General features: G+C 34.6%; 1 protein-coding gene and 1 long non-coding RNA gene across 5 annotated transcripts; both read right to left on the reverse strand.

Annotated features, from left to right (window-relative positions):
• Positions 1–602: 602 nt before the first annotated feature.
• LOC136224770 (uncharacterized) lies at positions 603–2,969 on the reverse strand. Of its 2 annotated transcripts, XR_010686608.1 has the most exons (6): positions 2,676–2,968; positions 2,506–2,584; positions 2,206–2,272; positions 1,649–1,750; positions 1,372–1,483; positions 603–931 (listed from the first exon to the last, which is right to left on the reverse strand). It is a non-coding gene; the product is annotated as an uncharacterized lncRNA (long non-coding RNA). The 2 variants fall into 2 exon arrangements; XR_010686607.1 differs by having other exon boundaries at positions 1,649–2,272; positions 2,676–2,969.
• A 4,305-nt stretch (positions 2,970–7,274) lies between these two features.
• Positions 7,275–17,435, reverse strand: LOC136222098 (mediator of RNA polymerase II transcription subunit 15a-like). Of its 3 annotated transcripts, none has more exons than XM_066009575.1 (12): positions 17,225–17,432; positions 16,563–16,708; positions 15,512–15,623; positions 15,292–15,415; positions 13,175–14,524; positions 12,393–12,463; positions 11,519–11,593; positions 10,062–11,384; positions 9,617–9,958; positions 8,729–8,929; positions 8,564–8,649; positions 7,275–7,795 (listed from the first exon to the last, which is right to left on the reverse strand). In XM_066009575.1, the coding sequence occupies exons 2-12, from the start codon at positions 16,679–16,681 to the stop codon at positions 7,588–7,590; spliced, it is 4,011 nt and encodes a 1,336-aa protein (XP_065865647.1). In that variant the 5' UTR covers positions 16,682–16,708; positions 17,225–17,432; the 3' UTR covers positions 7,275–7,587. The 3 variants fall into 3 exon arrangements, with proteins under 3 accessions (XP_065865647.1, XP_065865648.1, XP_065865649.1); XM_066009576.1 differs by having other exon boundaries at positions 16,563–16,711; XM_066009577.1 differs by lacking the exons at positions 7,275–7,795; positions 8,564–8,649; positions 8,729–8,929 and adding an exon at positions 8,984–9,226 and having other exon boundaries at positions 17,225–17,435.
• Positions 17,436–19,935: the final 2,500 nt, after the last annotated feature.

The following is a 19,935-nucleotide window of genomic DNA, read 5'->3' on the forward strand; positions in this document are numbered from 1 at the left end:
GTAATAGAGAACTTTTCAGTCTCCCAAGACTGGTACGTACACTTGTGTATGCTCTCTCACACATATCCGTTATGATGTCAATATATTTTCGCGAAATGTCTTTCCTTATTAAGGCCCACCAAAGTACTTCCCTTGGTACCTTATCACATGCCTTCTCCAAGTCAATGAAAACCATCACTACTAGAAAATACCCGCTTACGGAAAATTCCGTCAGAAATCATACTATTTCCGTCTAAAATGTCTTTACCCACGGAATTTCTGACGGATTGAAAACGACTGTGAATCAGTCGACGCAAATGTTTCTGACGTTTTCCATGACGGGACCTCCTGACGGATGGCAGACGGAATTCCGTCAGAGCTGCTGACGGAAATGCAGACGGAATTTATACATCAACATTTTGTGATGGAATTGCAGACGTGTTTCCGTCAATTATTCTGACGGAATAAACGTCTGAATTAAACCATCACCATGCTCTAAATCCGTCAGGAACATATTTTACTGACGTTATTCAAAAAAATATATATTTAATTGGTTATACCAATTGAAATATCATATGACACAAATTTGTACATACAAGAATAATATACCTCCAAAATAACAATAATTATAAAACATTAATTTTAATTGATTATGTAATACAAATTTATATACACATTCTAAACTAAAAATTATTACAACACCAATCTAAGTACCAACATGAATTAACATGACCATATCTCAATACCTTCCATCTGATAACCTCTTGCAATCATTAATGTAATAAATCAAAGAACTGTTTCAATTCTTCTTTGTTTTACAAGTATTGATTACACTCAAAATGACAAGAACAAAATTAGGGGTGTGGGGCGAGTCAGGTATGCATTTACTGTCTTCTCTCAAGCCCCATAAATACTCCCATCTGTTGTATGCTGCTGATCTTTCCTGTGGCACCTAATTCATTTTAACCAAAAAAACAAAAACAAAATTATTATACCCTACATAAGAACATTAAACACTACTTAATTATTATTATTAAAACTTTGCCTTGGAAAGGAAAATTGCAGTTTTAAAATTTATCCAAAACCCTTTTCACCTTTTAACAATAAAATATCAGCCCAATTTAAAATCTTATTATCTCTTAACAATCATACCGTTTTTGCTTATATCAAAATCTTTTTGTATCATAAAGTTTAACTAGATCAAACGATGACGACTTGGTAGACTTTACAGATTGTCTATTAGTAAAAGCTAAATTTGATTTCCAACCATGTGAATATTAAGATAAGTTTTCATGGTTAAGAATAAACTCCCAATTTGATTTGCACAATTTATCATGTATTATATATATACCATAACTATAGAACTTAAAAAAAATCTATACGAAAGTTTACCTCATTTTGAGGCCACTGGATGAGCCATAGCTCTGTAGTCTGTCAATGAAAAATAAACTAGTGTTTCTCATGAATCCTCTTAAAATCCGGCTTTAGGGTTATAGCCCTCATCCTTCAATAAACAATCAAGTTCAGTTTCCAGATTGCACAAAGAATAAGTAAAGTACCAAAATTTACAGCTCAAGCTCGCTTCTTTTTATTTAGGTATGATTCTAAGAAATTCAGAACGTGTATATATATGTATATATATAGAAAGAGAGAGAGATGAAATAAATACCTTCGTAGATGTTCTATGAAGAACTTCAAAGAGCCCTCAAATTTCAGATGCATACAAGAGATCCAGCTGCTTCCTTCAAAGTTCACTAGAGAGCCTTTAGTCCTTCAAAATAAGAGAAAGATTAAATAGCAAAGTTAATAAACAGAAAAAGATTAGATATAAACAGGTTACATAATTATGGCAACTAATCTGATAGTCTTTAGTCCTTATTTCACCCAACAGATAACATTCAATTCATGGTAATTACATCAGTATAATAGTATATTCAATTGATGTAGTTGATTACCACAAAAAAAAAATCCAAACCTCATACTCATAAATCATTATCATACCAATCTACCATTAACATCCAAACCTCATTTTATTTATATTGCATATCAATCACCAGCTATCGAAGAAAAAATCACAAGTCAATGTTGCAACTCCAAAGAGTCCTCACCTTTCAAACTACTCATATCCATATATTAAAAATATGCTTAATTTAATTGACAAGTGTTGTATAAAGATGGTAACATGTGGTCATTTTAAAATATAATAAGGTAAGTTTTAGATAAAACCAAAATCATTCGGTAAGTTGCATCTTCTGTTGCTCCATGTTCATCCAGCAGAAACACTGTTCAATCCCTGAATTTTAAAACTAAAATTAGAAACATTAGAGAAAAAACTGACTACCTATGATTCAACTAAAGCAACAGACCAAGAGAAAAAGACCATATTAATTTTGTCTTTCATCAAGAAAACATAACTTTTAAAATAACAAGCAAACCCGCAATTACAGATGTATGCGAGAACTTCAAGTTATTCTTGAGAAGTAGATAGAAAATGAAGTGAATATATATTAAATGTTTGAGTTTTACCTCTCATCTGCTCGAACTGCAAAGGTGTCTCCTTTCCATCAGAAGATTTAGGAATCCCATTTATAAACTCACCTGCTTCCTACAGTTCATCATTGATAATACAGAAATCATAATAGGGAACAAAAATGCTATCTTACTGTTTTGATTATGCGTACAGGAGAAATTCTAACCTCATCTTCAGCAATTTCATGAAGCCGAAGCTCAAGGTTTTGTCCTCGCAGATCCAAAATTCTTCGCATACTTTTCCTTTTCAAGACCTTTCTCGTCTATGTTTGTCCATGTCTCTCCCATTTACCTTAATTTATGCTTATTTTCTTCACAAACCTTTCAATAAAATAAAGAGAGGGGTGGCTCTGGTCGGATGAAAACGAAGAGGAAGAAGTTGGGGTCGAGAGAGAGAGAGAGAGGGAGAGGGAGAGGGAGAGTCTGATTTGCGATTTAACGCAAAATAGAGAAAGCGGCGGAAAGAATAAGAGGGAGAGAGTAAATAAAGTTAGGGTTTTAATTGGGATCATCCGATCAAAGAATGAATCAATGATCCAGATCCAATCTTCCAAGTGAAAATGACGTTTTTGCCCCATTTCATTCAACAGATTATCAAGGCTTCTCCAAGGCCCAATGATATGATCTACGGGGGTATTGGCCTTTTTAGGAATTAATTATTGAAGAAAGTATGTGATCCTCAAGTATTGGGTTAATATTACAATTAATGCACGTTTTTTTAGGATAAGGTGTAAAAATCTCTCTAACGTTTATAGTTAGAAGCAATTTTACTCTTAACGTCTAAAATGATGTAATTTTATCCCTAACGTCGGTGGTCAAGAGCAATATTACACCTAATGTTGATAACTTGGATCAATTTGAAAAATAATCAAATCAAACTGTCTTCTCGGTTATGAATATTGTCATCTACACTTCATATGTGCGTCAATTTATCAGTAATTAGTAACAGATCACAAACACATGATTAGATTTGTAAATAAAATTTTTAAAAAAAATACTATATTTTGTTCGAGTTTGACAAAACAAAATTAAATATTTCACCGAATTTAAAATATTAATCTTCAATTCTATTATTAAATCATAAAAAAACATGAAATCTTTTTTTTAGAACCAACAGATATACAATAGGTACAGAACAAGGAACAAAATATCTGTATTTTATAATGATGTCTGAAATTGACCAAACTTATCAATGTTAGGAGAAAAATTGCTCTTAGCTGTCAACTTTACAGGTAAAAGTGCACCATTTTAGCCGTAAAGGGTAAAATTGCTCCAGGTATTTTTGCACCTTATAACTATTTTTATTTAGTTAAGTTTAGTTAGAATTTTATTTAATGATTAAAAAAGTATTGGTTCAAAAAAAAGTATGGATTAAACACGGAAAAATCTTAAATTAAGAAAATTATCCATCAAACTATAATAATTATTTATCCCTGTAAATCAATTTTAATTAAAAGAAATTAAAAATAGTAATTATTTGCATGATTAATAAATAACTAACTCTATTAGAAATATATATATACCTAGACTCTAATGCATAAACTATAGTCTCTAAAATATATCAATAAAGGATCTAATGGACATATGAATAAACTAGTACATCAATAATGGATTAATGTAATTTTTTTATCTGTAAAATTTTTTTTACACTTCAAGAATAAGAAATAATTTCAAATAGTGATATTTATTTTTGTAATAAAAAATAAATATTTAAGTTGAAATTATATGATTTTTGGTTTAAAATGTAAAAATATATTAATGGAAAACAAGGAAACATATTTCTGATGGAATATCCGTCAGAATATCCGTCAGACACATCTGACGGAATAGATTTCCGTCAGAATATCCGTCAAAGAATCTGACGGAACGTCTTTCGGTCTAAAAGTTCCGTCAGAAGAGTGGCGGGAATTTGGCCCGCCATGAATTTAGACGGAAATTTTGATCCGTCTTAAAACTTCCGTCAGCAAGACTGACGGAACACCTTAGTGACGGAATTTCGTCTGAAATTTGCGACGGAAATATTTCCGTCGAATTTTCCGTCAGAAAATCAACATTTTCTAGTAGTGCATATGCAAATTTTTCTTCTTATTTCGACAGTGCTCCATTAATTGTCTCATTAGATGGATGGCTTCCATAGTTGATCTTCCTAACATAAATGCAAACTGGTTTTCCGAGATCTTCACCGTCCTCCTTAAGCTTCGTTCGATACTCGCTCCCAAAGTTTCATAGTGTGACTCATTAATTTGATTCCTCGATCGTTGGCACAATATTGGATATCGTCTTTGTTCTTGTACAAAGGGATTAAGATACTTTTCCTCTATTTTGATGGCATCTTATTGTTTCTCCAAATTTTGTTGAAGAACATCGCCAACCATTCAATTCATCTCTCTTCTAAACATCTCCAAATCTCAATAGAGATGCCATCAGGTCCTACTTCTTTCTTCAATCTCATCTTATTTAATGCCATTTTGACTTCACTCTTTTATCATATCGTGAGGGATACTTATATCTCCAACATCTTTCCCGCGATCTCCATTAAATAAGTCATTAAAATAGGACATACATCGTTCCTTGACATCTTTGTCTCCAACTAGGACTTTTTGGTCCACATCCTTCACACATTTAACTTTTCCGAGATCCCGCGTCTTCTTATCTCTCATCCGAGCAATTCTATATATGTCTCTTTCCCATTCCTTCGTATCCAACCTTGTATATAGATCCCAATTCACCTTGCTCTAGCATCTCGTATGACCTTCTTTACTTCCCTTTTAGCATCTTTGTACTTTTCGTAGTTCTCATCACTCCTGCATTTCTCCAATATTTTGTAGGATTCTCGCTTACTCTTTACTGCTTGTCGTGCTTCTTCTGTCCACCAAGATGTGTCCTTACCCGGTGGCATGCTACCTTTAGATTCCCCTAGAACTTCCTTCGCTACTTCCCTTATACTATGCCCCATCTTAGTCCATATTGAATATATATCTAAATCCATATTATAAGTCCAAATGTCTTTTTTGGTCATCTCATCCATAAATTTTTGTTGATTCTCCCATTGCAGTTTCCACCACATAATCTTAGTCTCCTCTTGTGGTGTTCATTTTCTTATACATCTCCTACTTCGAAAATCAAGCACCACTACTCTATGTTGGGTTGTCGTACTCTCACTTGGGATCACCTTACAATCAATATAACTCTTTCTCCAAGCACTCCTTACTAGGAAGACGTCAATTTGGCTCGTATTACCGTCACTCCGATAAGTCACTAAGTGAGATGTTCTTTTCATAAACAATGTGTTCATGATACTCAAAGTCATGGGCTGATTTGAATTCCAAATATCATTTCCTGCTTCATTTTTATCTCCAAAACCATACCCTCCATGAAACTCTCAAACCCATCTCGCCTAGAACTCACCACCTAGTACCATCTTTTCATTCCTAGGAACCTGTTGCACCACTTCCTCCAAGTCCTCCCAAAAAAAGCTTGTCTTATAGAGACATCTAATCCTATTTGTGGTGCATATGCACTTATGACATTCACAACCTCATCCCCTGTTACTAGCTTAACACTCATAATTCTATCGCTCTTCCTAGACACCGCAACTACATCATCAATATACTCCCGATCAATAAGAATACCTACTCCATTTCTACCATTATCCTTTCCTGAGTACCAAAGCTTATAACTCAACGACCTATCTCTCTAGCCTTGGCTCTAACCCACATGGTTTCTTGTAGGCACATTATATTTATTCTCCTTCTCTTTATAACATCTACAATTTCAACTAATCTTCCTATCAAAGAGCCTATGTTCCATGTCTCAAACCGTAACCTACTATCCCTACCCCTACCATTACCGTTACCGTGGACTAGCTTATTTACCCGCAACTCTTGCATATTTGACACCATCCTCGAGCCCCGGGGTGGCACGCCGCTTCGGGACGACCTAACAACGCAAACGAAGTTATTTTAATTCAGCTTAGACAAAAATGTACATTCTTTTATCTGTTAGGGGTTTATAAGCACTTCGCAAATAAAGATGAAGGATGAAAAATGATGGTTGTGAGATCCATGCCTCCGTATTGTTGGAATCCAACAATATAATTTTATTATTTGGATCTAAAATTACTACATGTACTACCATTACGTATGTCCTAAAATTACATAAAGTTGAAAACGTGAACAAGCCAACACACCATCTCTAACTTTGGTGCAATTTTCTGGTGCATTTCATTTAGTTCAGGCAAATACATCTCCTTCAGTAGCAGTAAAACAAAATAAATATAATAGTCAATTTCATCAAGTGCTCGATTTCTTCAAGTTGACACAATAAAATAATGTGTATATATATATGACAAAGAAATGCAGCAGTCACATATCATTACCAGATAATAAGATTTTTAAATTCAAACCACAATATAGCAAAATGATTGAAGCTTAGTTCTTTACGTTGCTTATGTCCTTATTAGAGTGATTCGATTAATATTTAAACAAAAAATATGACATTCCAATTTTTGTTTAAATTAATTAATTAAATTATAAACATTTATTCAATTAATAATAGATATTTTTTATTCAATTAGTAGTAATTAATTATCAATTATATTGATTAAAAATAAATAAATAAAATATTATACAACATGTAGAACTCATTGAATGACAGTCACTAACACTAAAAAATCTTGGTTGAGAGCATTTTAAAAAAAAGTTGTTAAAAATGGGTAAAATGACATGGTTGGAGGACTGCAGCCTTGCTCTAATAAGCTAGTAACAAATAAAAAACCAACAAACTGGCATTTACTCTCTTTTCCACCTAAAATCTAAGGCCATAGATGTATTTAAAATAAATAAACCTTACAAGGAAATACAAAAAGGAAGATGGTGAGAATTCCAGAGCAAAGTAGTTACATTAATGCATATCCAGTTATGCATGTTCTTCTCTACCAAGCACAAAAAGAAGTACATAAATAATATATAATGTATTCAGTAACTGTACACCACGGAAGATTACCAATCTGCAGAAAACTGCTTTGATTGACCTGATGCAACGAGAGGCTTGTTAAAAACTCTTTAGCTTCAAAAACAATCATGCTGCACTCAAGCAATTTTCCCAAGTTCCATATTTTGAGCTGAAGCTGCCTCCGCCACTCTGTTGTGCATACTCCGAAATAACTTCACGGGCACAAACATCCCACGTCCTTGCTATCTCCCCAAGTGACATGGGTTGGGAAAGGGTTCGGAGAGAGATGCCAAACCTTGACTTGGCCTTTACTGACAGATCTTCACATTCCTTACTGTTCAAGTGTGAGTCAAGTTAGTTCTAGTTCGCACAGAAATACAAACTGACAGATTTTTGTTTACAACTTTGTTCTATTTCTACATGTTCAATAATGCTGCAGTATAAATATTTAAATTAATTAATTATGCTTTTATGGCGTGCCTTGAGAGATTTGATACCAAATCGATTGAGATTTGACTCGTTTCTCATTTTATTCCTAAAATTATTCAAAAATCCTCTTACTCTTTGCCGAACTTCTGTCATGTTATTATTTTTCAACATCTTAAAGCACAATTCTAAGACTCAACTTGGAACTGATAAAGAATGAAAAGCTCAAAAACTAGACACTTATTATTCCATTTGAATGCCTAGCTTAATCCAGGGTTCCGAGATTATGTTTTATCAAAATGAAACATCCACCATGAAAAATATTATCTTTTTTTTAAGAACATCTCTCTCTTTCTCTTCCATTTCATCCAAATCGGTCCTTTAGAAATTCCCTTCCAAACCATAAATGCAAATTGCAAAGCATCGATTGTTGCAACTTCTGCTATATCATATTCCTTCTCTAGAAAAGCCTTTTCCTCAAAACAAGGGAAGATTTAAGAAAATAAAAAACTGAGAATGGTGGAAAAGTAAAAGAGGGGAGGAAAAATTGGAAGTGCCATGAATGCTGTGCTGAGAGAGAGAGAGAGAGAGAGAACCATGCCATATTAAACTACCAGCACATGAGAAAAAGAGCCGATATAAAAAGGGATGAACTAAAAAAGCCTTGTTCCATTACCTGATTTCAATGGGCAACTCGTCTAGTATTGGAGAGCAACTAGGATAATTTGTCGGCACGAGTAACCTAAGGGGCTGAATTGGTGACTGCAAAATAGCAAAGCACATATAAATACCGATCAGGGTCCATGTAACATATTACTTCATATTAGGTCTGAAAGCTTACCATTTGTGCTGAAGCATACTGTGATTTTAAGTTTGGACTTAGAGCTACGGCAATGAAAGAGCACTTGACAATGGTTCCATCACCCCCTTCAGCAGCTGCTGCAGCTGTAGTTGGATCAACATCTTCCTCACTAACATCAACCACAGTGTCTATGAGCCGAAGATTTATTTCACGTATCTCTTCCAACAGGGCATGATTAGCCTGCAAGAAGCCATTCAAGCTAAAATGAAATATCCAAGCAAATATGAGTATAAACAATATGCCAGTGAATCACAATGAATGAAACCAATTAAATTTTTTCTTGCACAACGATTTTTTTGGCCGTTTTTCTTTTCCTAATAGCAGAAAAAAAAATCTTAAATTATCCATCAAATGTTGTAGCATCTTCCTCCAAAATTCACTGTTCTGGTACTCATACATGAAACACCTATCGCAATACAACAAGGATGATGCTACAACATATATTTCACGCATCTCTTCCAACAGAGCATGATTAGCCTGCAAGAAGCCATTCAAGCTAAAAATGAAATATAATATGCCAGTGAATCACAATGAATGAAACCAATTACATATTTTCTTGCACCACGATTTTTTTGGCCGTTTTTCTTTTTCTAATATCAAAAATATTTCTTAAATTATCCATCAAATGCTGTAGCATCTTCCTCCAAAATTCAGTGTTCTGGTCCTCATACATGAAACACCTATAGCAATACAGCAAGGATGATTGCGGACATTCCAATAATTTTAGAATATTCTTCTAACACCCAACGTGTGCAAAAAAAAAAAAACTACTACTAGTTATACATATCATATAGAACTGAACCTCATCTCATGAGAATCCAGAATATTTAAAATAGCTCTAGGGAGTCAAAAGTACAAAATTAATACCTCAAGTCGAGGCCTCTTGACACTTGATGTTGCTGTTGACTCCAAATCAGATGTATCTGGACCACTGAACTTAAAGCTGTCACTTACACTGCCAGCTGATGATACAACATTCAAGGGCATAGCACTGGTATAGCGCTTCATTTTCCTTGTCCCAGTCATTCCATCTTGAGTGATAACATTTCTGGCTTGAAGACGACAATTTGTCATTGCTACCAAATCCTCGCCAACTGCAGCTCTAGATCCATTACCTGGGGCTGACCCAGCAATTCTGTCAATCATGCTGACAACAGAGCCGATGTCACTGACAGAGGCACTCAATGCTTGAGAGGACATAGACTTAACCTGAGAATCCCAATTAAGGCATAAGCATATCAGCCAAAACAAATATGAAACTGGATTTCATGGAAGTGATGAGTAACAAGAAGATGAAAGGGGCATGACTAACCGCTTTAATCAAGCGCTCAAGAGGTTGCTGTGTCACACTTGACTTGCCAGAAGCTATTGTACCCATACCATTACTGTGACCGCCACTATCAGAAACAGTAAACTCTGCAAGCAAAGGTGACGCAGATATCCCAGGAGTACCAATTGCAAGGGATGGAGCAGGTGGTTGAGCAACAGTTGCTTGTTGCTGTCCTATGTTCCCAGCGTTAGACAGCGAGGACAACCCGGATACAGGCTTCTCAGAATCTCCTGGCATGGGGGATGGAGCTAACGGAGTCGAAGGAGACGGGACAATGAATGGAGAGTTTGCAGACTGCAATGGAGTTCCGGCTTTGGTTAGAGATGATAGTAAATTTTGTTGATCAATCTGTGGAGAAGAGTTTTGGGACAATTGTGGAGACGCAGCCTGAAGCAATTGAGGTGAAGATATAGGAAAGGATGCTGCTGATTTCATCTGTTGATGGGTGTAAGGAGTGCGCTGACCTCCTGAGATATGTTGCTGAAAGACACCTGGCTTAACCCCCATCCCCTGTCTGAGCTTAAGCTCATTGATATCATTCATCTGATACCCCTGTTGCATTTGATGCGCCTGCATCTGTGCAGGTAAATGCTGCTTTGCTTGCTGGTTGAACTGCTGCTGCTGTTGTTGCAACATCTGCTGCTTCAAAAACTGATGCTGCATCTGGCGATGTTTGAATTGTTGAGAATGCAACATCTGTTCTTGCTGTTGTTTCAGATGCTGGTGTTGAAGCATATTAGGATTTGACTGAAGAGGAATATTTGGTTGAAGCATATTCACACCACTCTGCGATGAGAAATCGGTAACATTGCCTTGTTGAGGAGCACTCACACTATTCTGTTGCAGAGTTCCTTGGCCTGAATCTAAACTGGAAGTTGGCTGCAGTGAATTAATCAAGGTCTGCTGTGATGTTGAAACACCAGATAAAGAAGACAGAGAAGTCTGCTGCATGACCGCCATATTGTTCTGCTGCATATTTGGTACAGACCCTTGCATGTTCATTGACTGAATTTGTGGATTCATTTGATTTTCATTGGACTGCACCTGAGAAACCTGAGATTGTGGTTGCTGCATCTGAGGCTGGCCAAGTTGTCCTTGTTGCATTGGAGGAATAGACTTCCTAGGTTTATTTGATTTTATAAAATTTATGATCTGCTTCTCATAGTAACACAACTTCTCTTTGAAAGAAGGAAAAATATTACTTTTTGAAACCTGCAAGAATGATATCATGCGCTCTAGCATGGTCTTGAACATTTTTAGTTTCTCAAGCTGGTCTAGTTTGGGTGGTTGTGGAAGAGAATCATGCTGGAAAACAAAGACCATATACTTATAAGCTTCACGAATTGCATCAAATCTTTCCAGAAATAATTAATGAAAACTAATGTTTAGTTTCTACAGATAATAAAAGCACAAGTGAATTGCAGAACAAGCCAACTCACCATCTGTAACTTTGACCCAATTTTCTGGTGCATTTCATTTAGTTCAGGCAAATACATCTCCTTCATTGTTTTGATCTAGAAATAAAAAAAAAAAAAGAAATTAATACTTATAATAGTTAATTTCTTGAAGTGCTCCATTTCTTCAGTTGACACAACAAAATAAAGAAGTTTTCCATCTGCATGCATAAGGGGAATCTATGAGAACTTAAGAGCTAAAATTGTAGAAGAGAACATCGCCAGATGCTTGACAAAGGCATGCTTATTGTCATAAAATGTAAAAGAATGAAACGTCCCAGTAATCTGCCAGTTTAGTTGACAATATAGCACATTTTACATCTTCCAAAATTACTTATTGCATTATTCTACTTTTCCAAGGACAAATGGATGTTAAAATAAAAGACCCTTCCAAAAAGAAAAAAAATTCTGTAAGCCTAAAAAATATAAATGAACCTTGTCACTGGTCATCCCTGATTTGAATTTTGAATTGTGCTCTTTCAAATACTAAAAGAACTTTCGCCTATAGAAAATGAATAGCTATGGCAATAAAACAAATCTGGCTATAAAAATGCAGCAGTTACACATCATTACCACATAATTTTGAACTAGCTGTCTATTTATTTCACTTGCACTTTTCTCTATTGACCTTTCATCTTTAGAATTGATTCAAAGTACATAGCTGAAGTAAATGAAATTAAATACGAATCATGCAGATTAATAACAATCACAAGAAACTGAAACTGAAGGAAAGAGCTACTTATCAAAGTATAACAATGCACGCATGTTGAGGCTAGTACATATGAAACAGGAAAATCCTTTAGTTAAGTCTGGTAGCAAATAAGCTTCCTCTCAACACACAATAAGCAAATGAAATTACCTTTTGGTGAATTTCCTCTTGCCAATCACCTCCATTTGAGTTTCCAGTTTGTGCAGTTGAATCAAGTGATGCTATGAGAAATTGTACAATAAGAACAATGAAATAATTAATTGAATATGCAATTGAGGTGTAAATACATGCTGAATGGGTTTGAGAATAAGTGAAGGAAATTATGGCACTCAGTCCTATGACAAACAATGTGGTACATCATAATAAATGATCCTTAAATCCTTCACAAATCTTTCAGAAAGTTAAATAGCAAACAACCTTGACTTGAACTGTGAAGTGTCAGAACTTACGGTTCTGATCTACAGGAATTAGAAATAGGAAGAAGAAGGAGAAATAGAAATAGAAAAGAGAGAAGTTGAGAGAAGAAGAGAATAAAATCTTCATTAATTTCAGGATACCTCACAATGTACTAGCATGACCCCTAATATAGGACTGAGGTCAGGACAGTTACAAGGACAAGGACAGCTGTTATTCCATGCAGCTGGACCACAAGAATAAATCAAAATAGCTTAATTCTAACTAACTTAGCTGATATAGCCTAGAGGGAAAGCAATACACAAAAACAAGAATAAAGTGTAAATAACAGAATAACTGTAAACTATGAAAGAGAACTGTTATCATAAATAGTCCTTAAAACTTTCTTTTTCCATTGATATGTAACATTAAGCTATTAAATAGTAATAGAAACTTAGGCATGTATGAAAAATATATTAAGACACAACCTCATATGCAAACAATCACATTACTAAGCACTGCAAGGATGTATAACATACTTGCTGACGTCTCTGGAAGAGGTCTTTGTGATTGATATAATTGTTTTTGTTGATCAATTACATTCTGTTGATGAAGCAAGGAGCCTGGCACTTGACTAGATGCTTGGAGCCCTGGCTGCATATCTCGCTGTATTTGATTAGGCTGCTGCTGCAGACCCAGCTGTTGTTGCAACTGGGTTGGCTGTGATTGCATCTGTGACATCAATTGCTGCTGTGATAGCTGTTGCTGTGATTGATGCCCTTGAGCTGGCAACATGTTTGATGCATTTTGTTGTGTTTGCTGCTGCAGCGGAACCTTGGGACGTTGCAACATGTGCGAAGAATGCTGATTAGTTTGCATGGTCGAATTTCCAGGTTGGGTTCCAAGCAGCTTCTGTTGCTGTTGTAAACCAGAGACATTGCTTTGTGAGCCTAATTGCACTTGATGCATACTTGAGAGGTTATTCTGCTGAGCCATTAAATGCTGCTGCTGATGTTGCTGGAGATTTTGAAGGTTATTTTGCTGTCCCAGCAGCCTCGGCTGTTGCTGCATGTCCCCGACATTGTTCTGTTGCCCAGTTAACTGATTTTGCTGCATATTTGCAGCATTTGGTTGTTGGGACATTAGCTGCTGCTGTTGAGTAGGCAAAAGTGACTGCTGCATCATTGGTGGTTGCTGTTGATGAACGACTGCAACCTGTTGCATCTGTTGCTGCTGTCTAAGAACTGATTGCGGATGTTGAAGCGTAGATTGCCCAGATTGTTGAGCCGGAGATGGCTGGTTCTGTTGAAGACCAGAGAGATTCGCCGATTGAATCATGGAAGGTTGCATAACAGATGACGTTTGCATACTAGATTGCTGAGAAGTTGGCTGTAATAGATTTTGCTGCTGCTGCTGTTGCTGCATGTGAGATTGTACAAGCGTGTGCTGAAGATTTCCTTGCTGATGGAACTTCTGCTTTAAAAGTTGTTGTTGTTGTTGTTGATACAGATATTGCTGAGAATTTTGTGGTTGTTGTTGCTGCTGTTGTGGAACAACCTGTTGCCTTCCTGGCATTTGTCTTTGAGGATTGGCAAACATATTGGAAGGCACCCCCTGCCCCATTGAATTCCCTGATGAGCTCTGTGAAACTCCAGAAATATTCTGCATGGTAGGATTCTGCCCAACATTAGGGATAGAAGTTTGTGATAAGCCAGAAACTGGAGGCAGTGAAGATGTCAAACTGGCAGAACTTTGAACCCCTGTGGATCCCATATTAGTTGGGATATTCTGTGATAAAATTTGCTGGCGTGCTTGCGACTGATTAGCTGACATTGCCATAGGAAGAGGCTGCCCTTGATTGTGAATTTGAGACTGCATATTATGAGACGCTGTTCAGGATGGACGAAAACAGAAACTATGTAAGAAAATAATAGATGGACAAAGAGTTCAAAAATCAGAAAATATCCCTCTAGTGAAAAAGAACTAAGTGTCTAACTCTAAGGTGATGTTTGTTAGAATTGAAATTAAGTGCTGAAAAAAATAAATACTAAAGTCTTGAATATTATAAATGCTTAATCAGTGGAGTTGTTTGATAAAATATTAGAAATAAAATATTGAATTCTAGGATATTGATGTATTTTCAGGTATAAATATTATTTGCATAAGAAACTATATGAAAAGTAATAATGTAAACATAACTAAAGAGTATATAAATTATTTGTATATAAAATTTTATGAATGTTGAACATGAAATTTTAAGTTAAATATTCTGACTTGTAAGATTAAGTGATCTTTGACTTCATTGAAATTTTTTGGTTATGTTATGAAACAAGCTTAAAACTAATAAGCACTTAATACATTAATTTTAAGTGTTGAATTTGGTTATCAAACTGCCCCCAAGTCTTGTATTTCCTTTGTGCCTTTCTGTTCAAGAATTTTAACTTTTCAAATTTCATATATATATATATATATATAGAGAGAGAGAGAGAGAGAGAGAGCGAGAGCGAGAGAGCGAGAGAGAGAGAGAGAGAGAGAGAGAGAGAGAGAGAGAGAGGATATGTAGTCACTTTAGATTCTCCAGTAATATAGAAGGAAAAATGATGAAGTTAACAGTTTGACTAGCATTTCACATAATTCTTCTCAATCTAGGAATTACCTCCAGAATCAGGGGGGCTGTTGTTGTTGCCAGATAGGTTGGATGGCAAAGGATTGGGAATTGTATTTTGAGACTTAGACTCCATGGTAAGCATCTTCAAAGATATTTTGCGCAGATAATCAGGCTGAAGCAGAGATCATGGAAAAAAAAGAAGAAAGTTAGACGAAACAAAAACAATAATGTACTTTTCAATCTTAACATCACCTATCCCTATATTCACCTGGCTCATGGCAGCAGTATAAATCTTTTCCTCAAAACGCACAGCAATTTTCTTCAGCTCTTCTAGCCCCTCTTGGCCAGAAAATGGAAGATGCTTCTCCAATGTCTCCATTCTATGCATGCAAAACGATTAAGTTTTCAATTTAGATTATGAGCATTGGAAAGTTAGTAGGCAGCTACTGCAGAAAACCTCGATTGATAACATGCCGATAGCATAGGAATGCATTTACAGAGTCATATTCTGATATGACTGCATGTCAGCAAAATTGCATAAACTGGAAAATATGCAACACATTATCCACCACATCATTTTTCTCGTCAACTATTTTTCCTGGAGGTAACAGACCATAAGAGTTGTTTGTTCACCTGTGTCTTGGAGTTTGTATCTTGGAGATTTTGCTTTTTTAGAAACAAAAAGCATCTTTTACACTAACATAGTAAAAAATTTACAGCCTTAATTGCGAAATTGATGATTTTGTTTAATGTATTATTATTATGGGTTTATCTTGTACATAAAAGCTTTGAGAATCATTCCATAATGTAAACCAAAAAATTTACCTTCCAATTATAAAATTGTAATGCACTCATCTCATACAAATTGAAGCAAAAACCATAGATACTTTTAATCATGACAAACCACTACCCATTGCTATGTTAGAAAAAAAGGATGCCAAGCAAAACAATTATAATTTGAAATTGAAAAGTTCTAATCTGTTTTGAATTGTGCATGTAAGCTCAGTTGAAGATTAAAAGTCCACCATTGGCCTTTTGTGATGCAGGTATAGAAACTTAAACTCCACATTTTCCGCTGTTGAATTAAAAATAGATGTTCACAATTGTTTTAAGAAAAGAATTTGAATATGAATAACAAATAAAGTTGCATCAAGCTCATTCCTAATACAAACAAACTACAATGTCATTTCCAATGTCTCCCATTCAAATAAATTACTAAATTGAACAGAGTTACTGCTAATGAAAGTTTTTGATGCAATAACAAAATTTACAGCAAAGCAAAGCCTTTTTATTGAATTTGAACGAAATGAAATACTAACATCTTATTGACAATTCTTTGCCGTGAATCAGGTGCCAACTGAGTCCTCCAATCACCTCCTGTCTCCACAGAAGGTTCAGCGCCTTGGGCAGCAGTAGGTCTCCAATTATTGGTATCCATCACAATCCCACAAAGTAAGAGTTAGCGCTGCTAAAGAGAAATTGTATAAACCGTTAGAATAACTCAAAAGGCAAGCAAAACAACTGCACTGAATAGGCACATCTCAAATTATATAGAAGAAAAACAATAAGCAATTTGTACGACTTCAAACTTTTCCATTGCACCAAATCATAATGATAATGATCTAATGAAATAAGATAACCAACTAATTTATTTCAAGGATAATAGAACCAGAAGTTTAAAAACCCACCATAAAAGGCAATCAATTGTTCGCTTCCAATCATTCAGTTTCCCAATTGACAACCGTATATACATAACCAAAAAAAAAAAAAAAAAAACCGGAAACGATGATTCGTCACTAAAATTGACCATGTCAAAGCTTAAGCAGCGATCTCAGAATTTTAACCACTATCGCACAAAAGAATTCCAAGAATCCATCAATAAAATCATAAGTAAGACGAAGAGAAATCATAAAATAGACATGTATTCATAAATATGTAGAATAATCAGTGAATGAATGAAAGGAGGAAAAATATCACCCACCTTGAGTTTGGAACAGCTCGGACCTAGGACGCAAGTCAATAATTATAAGGTTTGGGGTCTAAGCAATCGATCTCGATTTGGATGAAATCGATTGCGATAATGGGCGAGGTTAACGACGTATAGTGCGAGATGATGGTTGCTTTGTTATTACGGAGAATGAAGCTTTGAGCTAATTATATTATGGCTAAATTATAAAACTGATCCAAGAGGTCCATTTAGGTATTTAGATTCATCACGCCATTTATTACATATCCAGATGACTTTAATATGTAATTTCTTGAAATCTATTATATATATAAGGGTAATTAATTTATTAGTCCCTATATGTTGATAAAACACACTGTTTAGTCCCTGTATTTTCAAAAACACATGGTAAGGTCCCTAACTTTTTTCTCAGTGAACTGTTTAGTCCTTCCATCTGTTTGTTAGATTTTTTACCGTTTATGACTTCGGAAATGACTAAATTACCCTTTAGTATTTACTTTCAAACTTTAGAAGAGGAAATCCAATTTAGAAGAAGCTATTTGTATGGAGAACAAGAAAAAGAACAGACCCAATGATACGAATTTGAACGATTAAGAAGAAAATCAAGAAGAAGAACACTCAAAGTTGATTTCGGATGCATTAGAGTTGAAAGGAAAGGAAAAGAAGAACGCAAATCCAAATTGACTAACAAAATCTTCATGAGAATCTAACGGCGGGGACTAAACAGTTCACCGAGAAAAACGTTAGGGACTAAACAGTTCATCGAGAAAAAGGTTAGGGACTTTATCATGTGTTTTTGAAAATACAGGGACTAAACAGTGTGTTTTATCAACATATATGGACTAATAGATTAATTACCCTATATATAAAGGCAAAAAGCATCATTGGACCCCTAAGTTTTTATATTTTAGTTGATGAAGTTCTTGATTTTTTTTATTTGGATACATTAAGTCTTTGACCATTTATTTTTTATCTCATTAAGCCCTTCATAACCAAATTAGTAAGTTGTGAACATTTAATTCGATTAACAGACTGTTTTCATTGCACCTCTATTCGAAATTTGTATTTTTTCACAGTTTGAAAGCAGTTTTGGATGTGTAATATGACTATAGGAAAACTGTAAATACCTTAATTCAAGCTGTAAAAAATATATTTTTTTAATAATTTCAAATGCAAATTAAGTTAATAACGTATTTTTAACAGAATTAGATGTTCACAACTTATTAATTTGGTTATCAATGGCTTAATGAGACCAAAAATAAATGATCAGGGACTTAATGTATTTAATTAAAAGATCAAGGGTTTAATGAATCAAAAAATGAAAGATCAATGACCTAATGATGCTTTTTGTCTATATAAAAGGCTTAATACATCATTTGCCCCTTGAATTTATCCAAAAAGTTTGATTGGCCTCCTGAACTTTCAAAGTGTTTCAATAGCCCCTTGAACTTGCATAAAATGTTCAATTAGCCCCCTGAACTTGAGTAAAATAAATGTAATCAACTAATCACTCGATTGTAAAAAGGTAAGTTAAATGTGGAAGATATGTTGCACACAGCTTAGAGAAGAAAAAGTTTTATAGTTGGACAAGTATAAATTTGTTTTTTAATATGATTTAATCTATTTTATAAATTATGAAATAACATTCTAAAGCATGTGTAATATATTTTCCGCATTTAACTTACTTTTTTACAACCGAATGATTAATTAATTACATTTTATGCAAGTTCAGGGGGGCTAACTGGACATTTTATGCAAATTCAGTGGGTTATCGGGACACTTTGAAAGTTCAAAGGATCAATCAAGCTTTTTGGACAAGTTCATGAGACAAATAATATATTAAGCCTATATAAAAAATGGAACAAAAGGAATACTTGTCACAATTATAGAGTACTTGCCGCTGTTCCCTGTTGTTTGACCAGCTGTCCCACTGCATATATATCAAGTATATTTTACCTATCTCCAAGTTCTATAGACTTCAAAAAGAATCACGTTTGAACCACTAATATGTACGATATTATATTTTTCTTAAACTTCAAATAATCGAATAATGATTGGCATCAATATAACAATACTTGTATCTATAATTTTTCACTCCAATCATTCTTTATACTATAATCTTCAATCATTAGCATCAACATCACCTAAAAACATTAAAACATTTAAAAACGTGAGACAAAAATCTCAGTAAGAAACTATCAGCTATAAAAACCAACTTTACTTAACATAGATACATATATACGTTTATAAAGGGATTTAATCAAAACTTTATAAAATATACTCAAAACTTAAGTTTATAATATAATCATCAAACCTTATAAAATATACTCAAAACTTAAGTTCATAATATAGTCAAAGTAGTAAACCAAAAACATATAAAATATATAATATTGTATCCATCCTCGAATTCCACCCGTGTAGATCATAACAATATCGAGATATCTCATTTATATCTCGTTCCTTGCCTAACAGTTAGGACTACCAGCCGTGCACTCTGGCCATATCGCCATTAGATATGGTCTTACAAATACAACTCCTACCCCGTGCAATCCTAGATGGACAAAACCATTTAATCTTTCGAAATATCACAACTCATAAAAATCATATTTGGACTTCAATCCAAAATAATAACAACAATAACCGCAACAGATTTCTCAATCCAAAAACAATTCGTAAGAAATCATCAAATTCATTTATATATTGAAACCAAAAACATACATGTATAT

Source organism: Euphorbia lathyris, chromosome 3 (assembly GCF_963576675.1).
Source record: "Euphorbia lathyris chromosome 3, ddEupLath1.1, whole genome shotgun sequence".
In the NCBI taxonomy this organism is placed as follows: domain Eukaryota; kingdom Viridiplantae; phylum Streptophyta; class Magnoliopsida; order Malpighiales; family Euphorbiaceae; genus Euphorbia; species Euphorbia lathyris.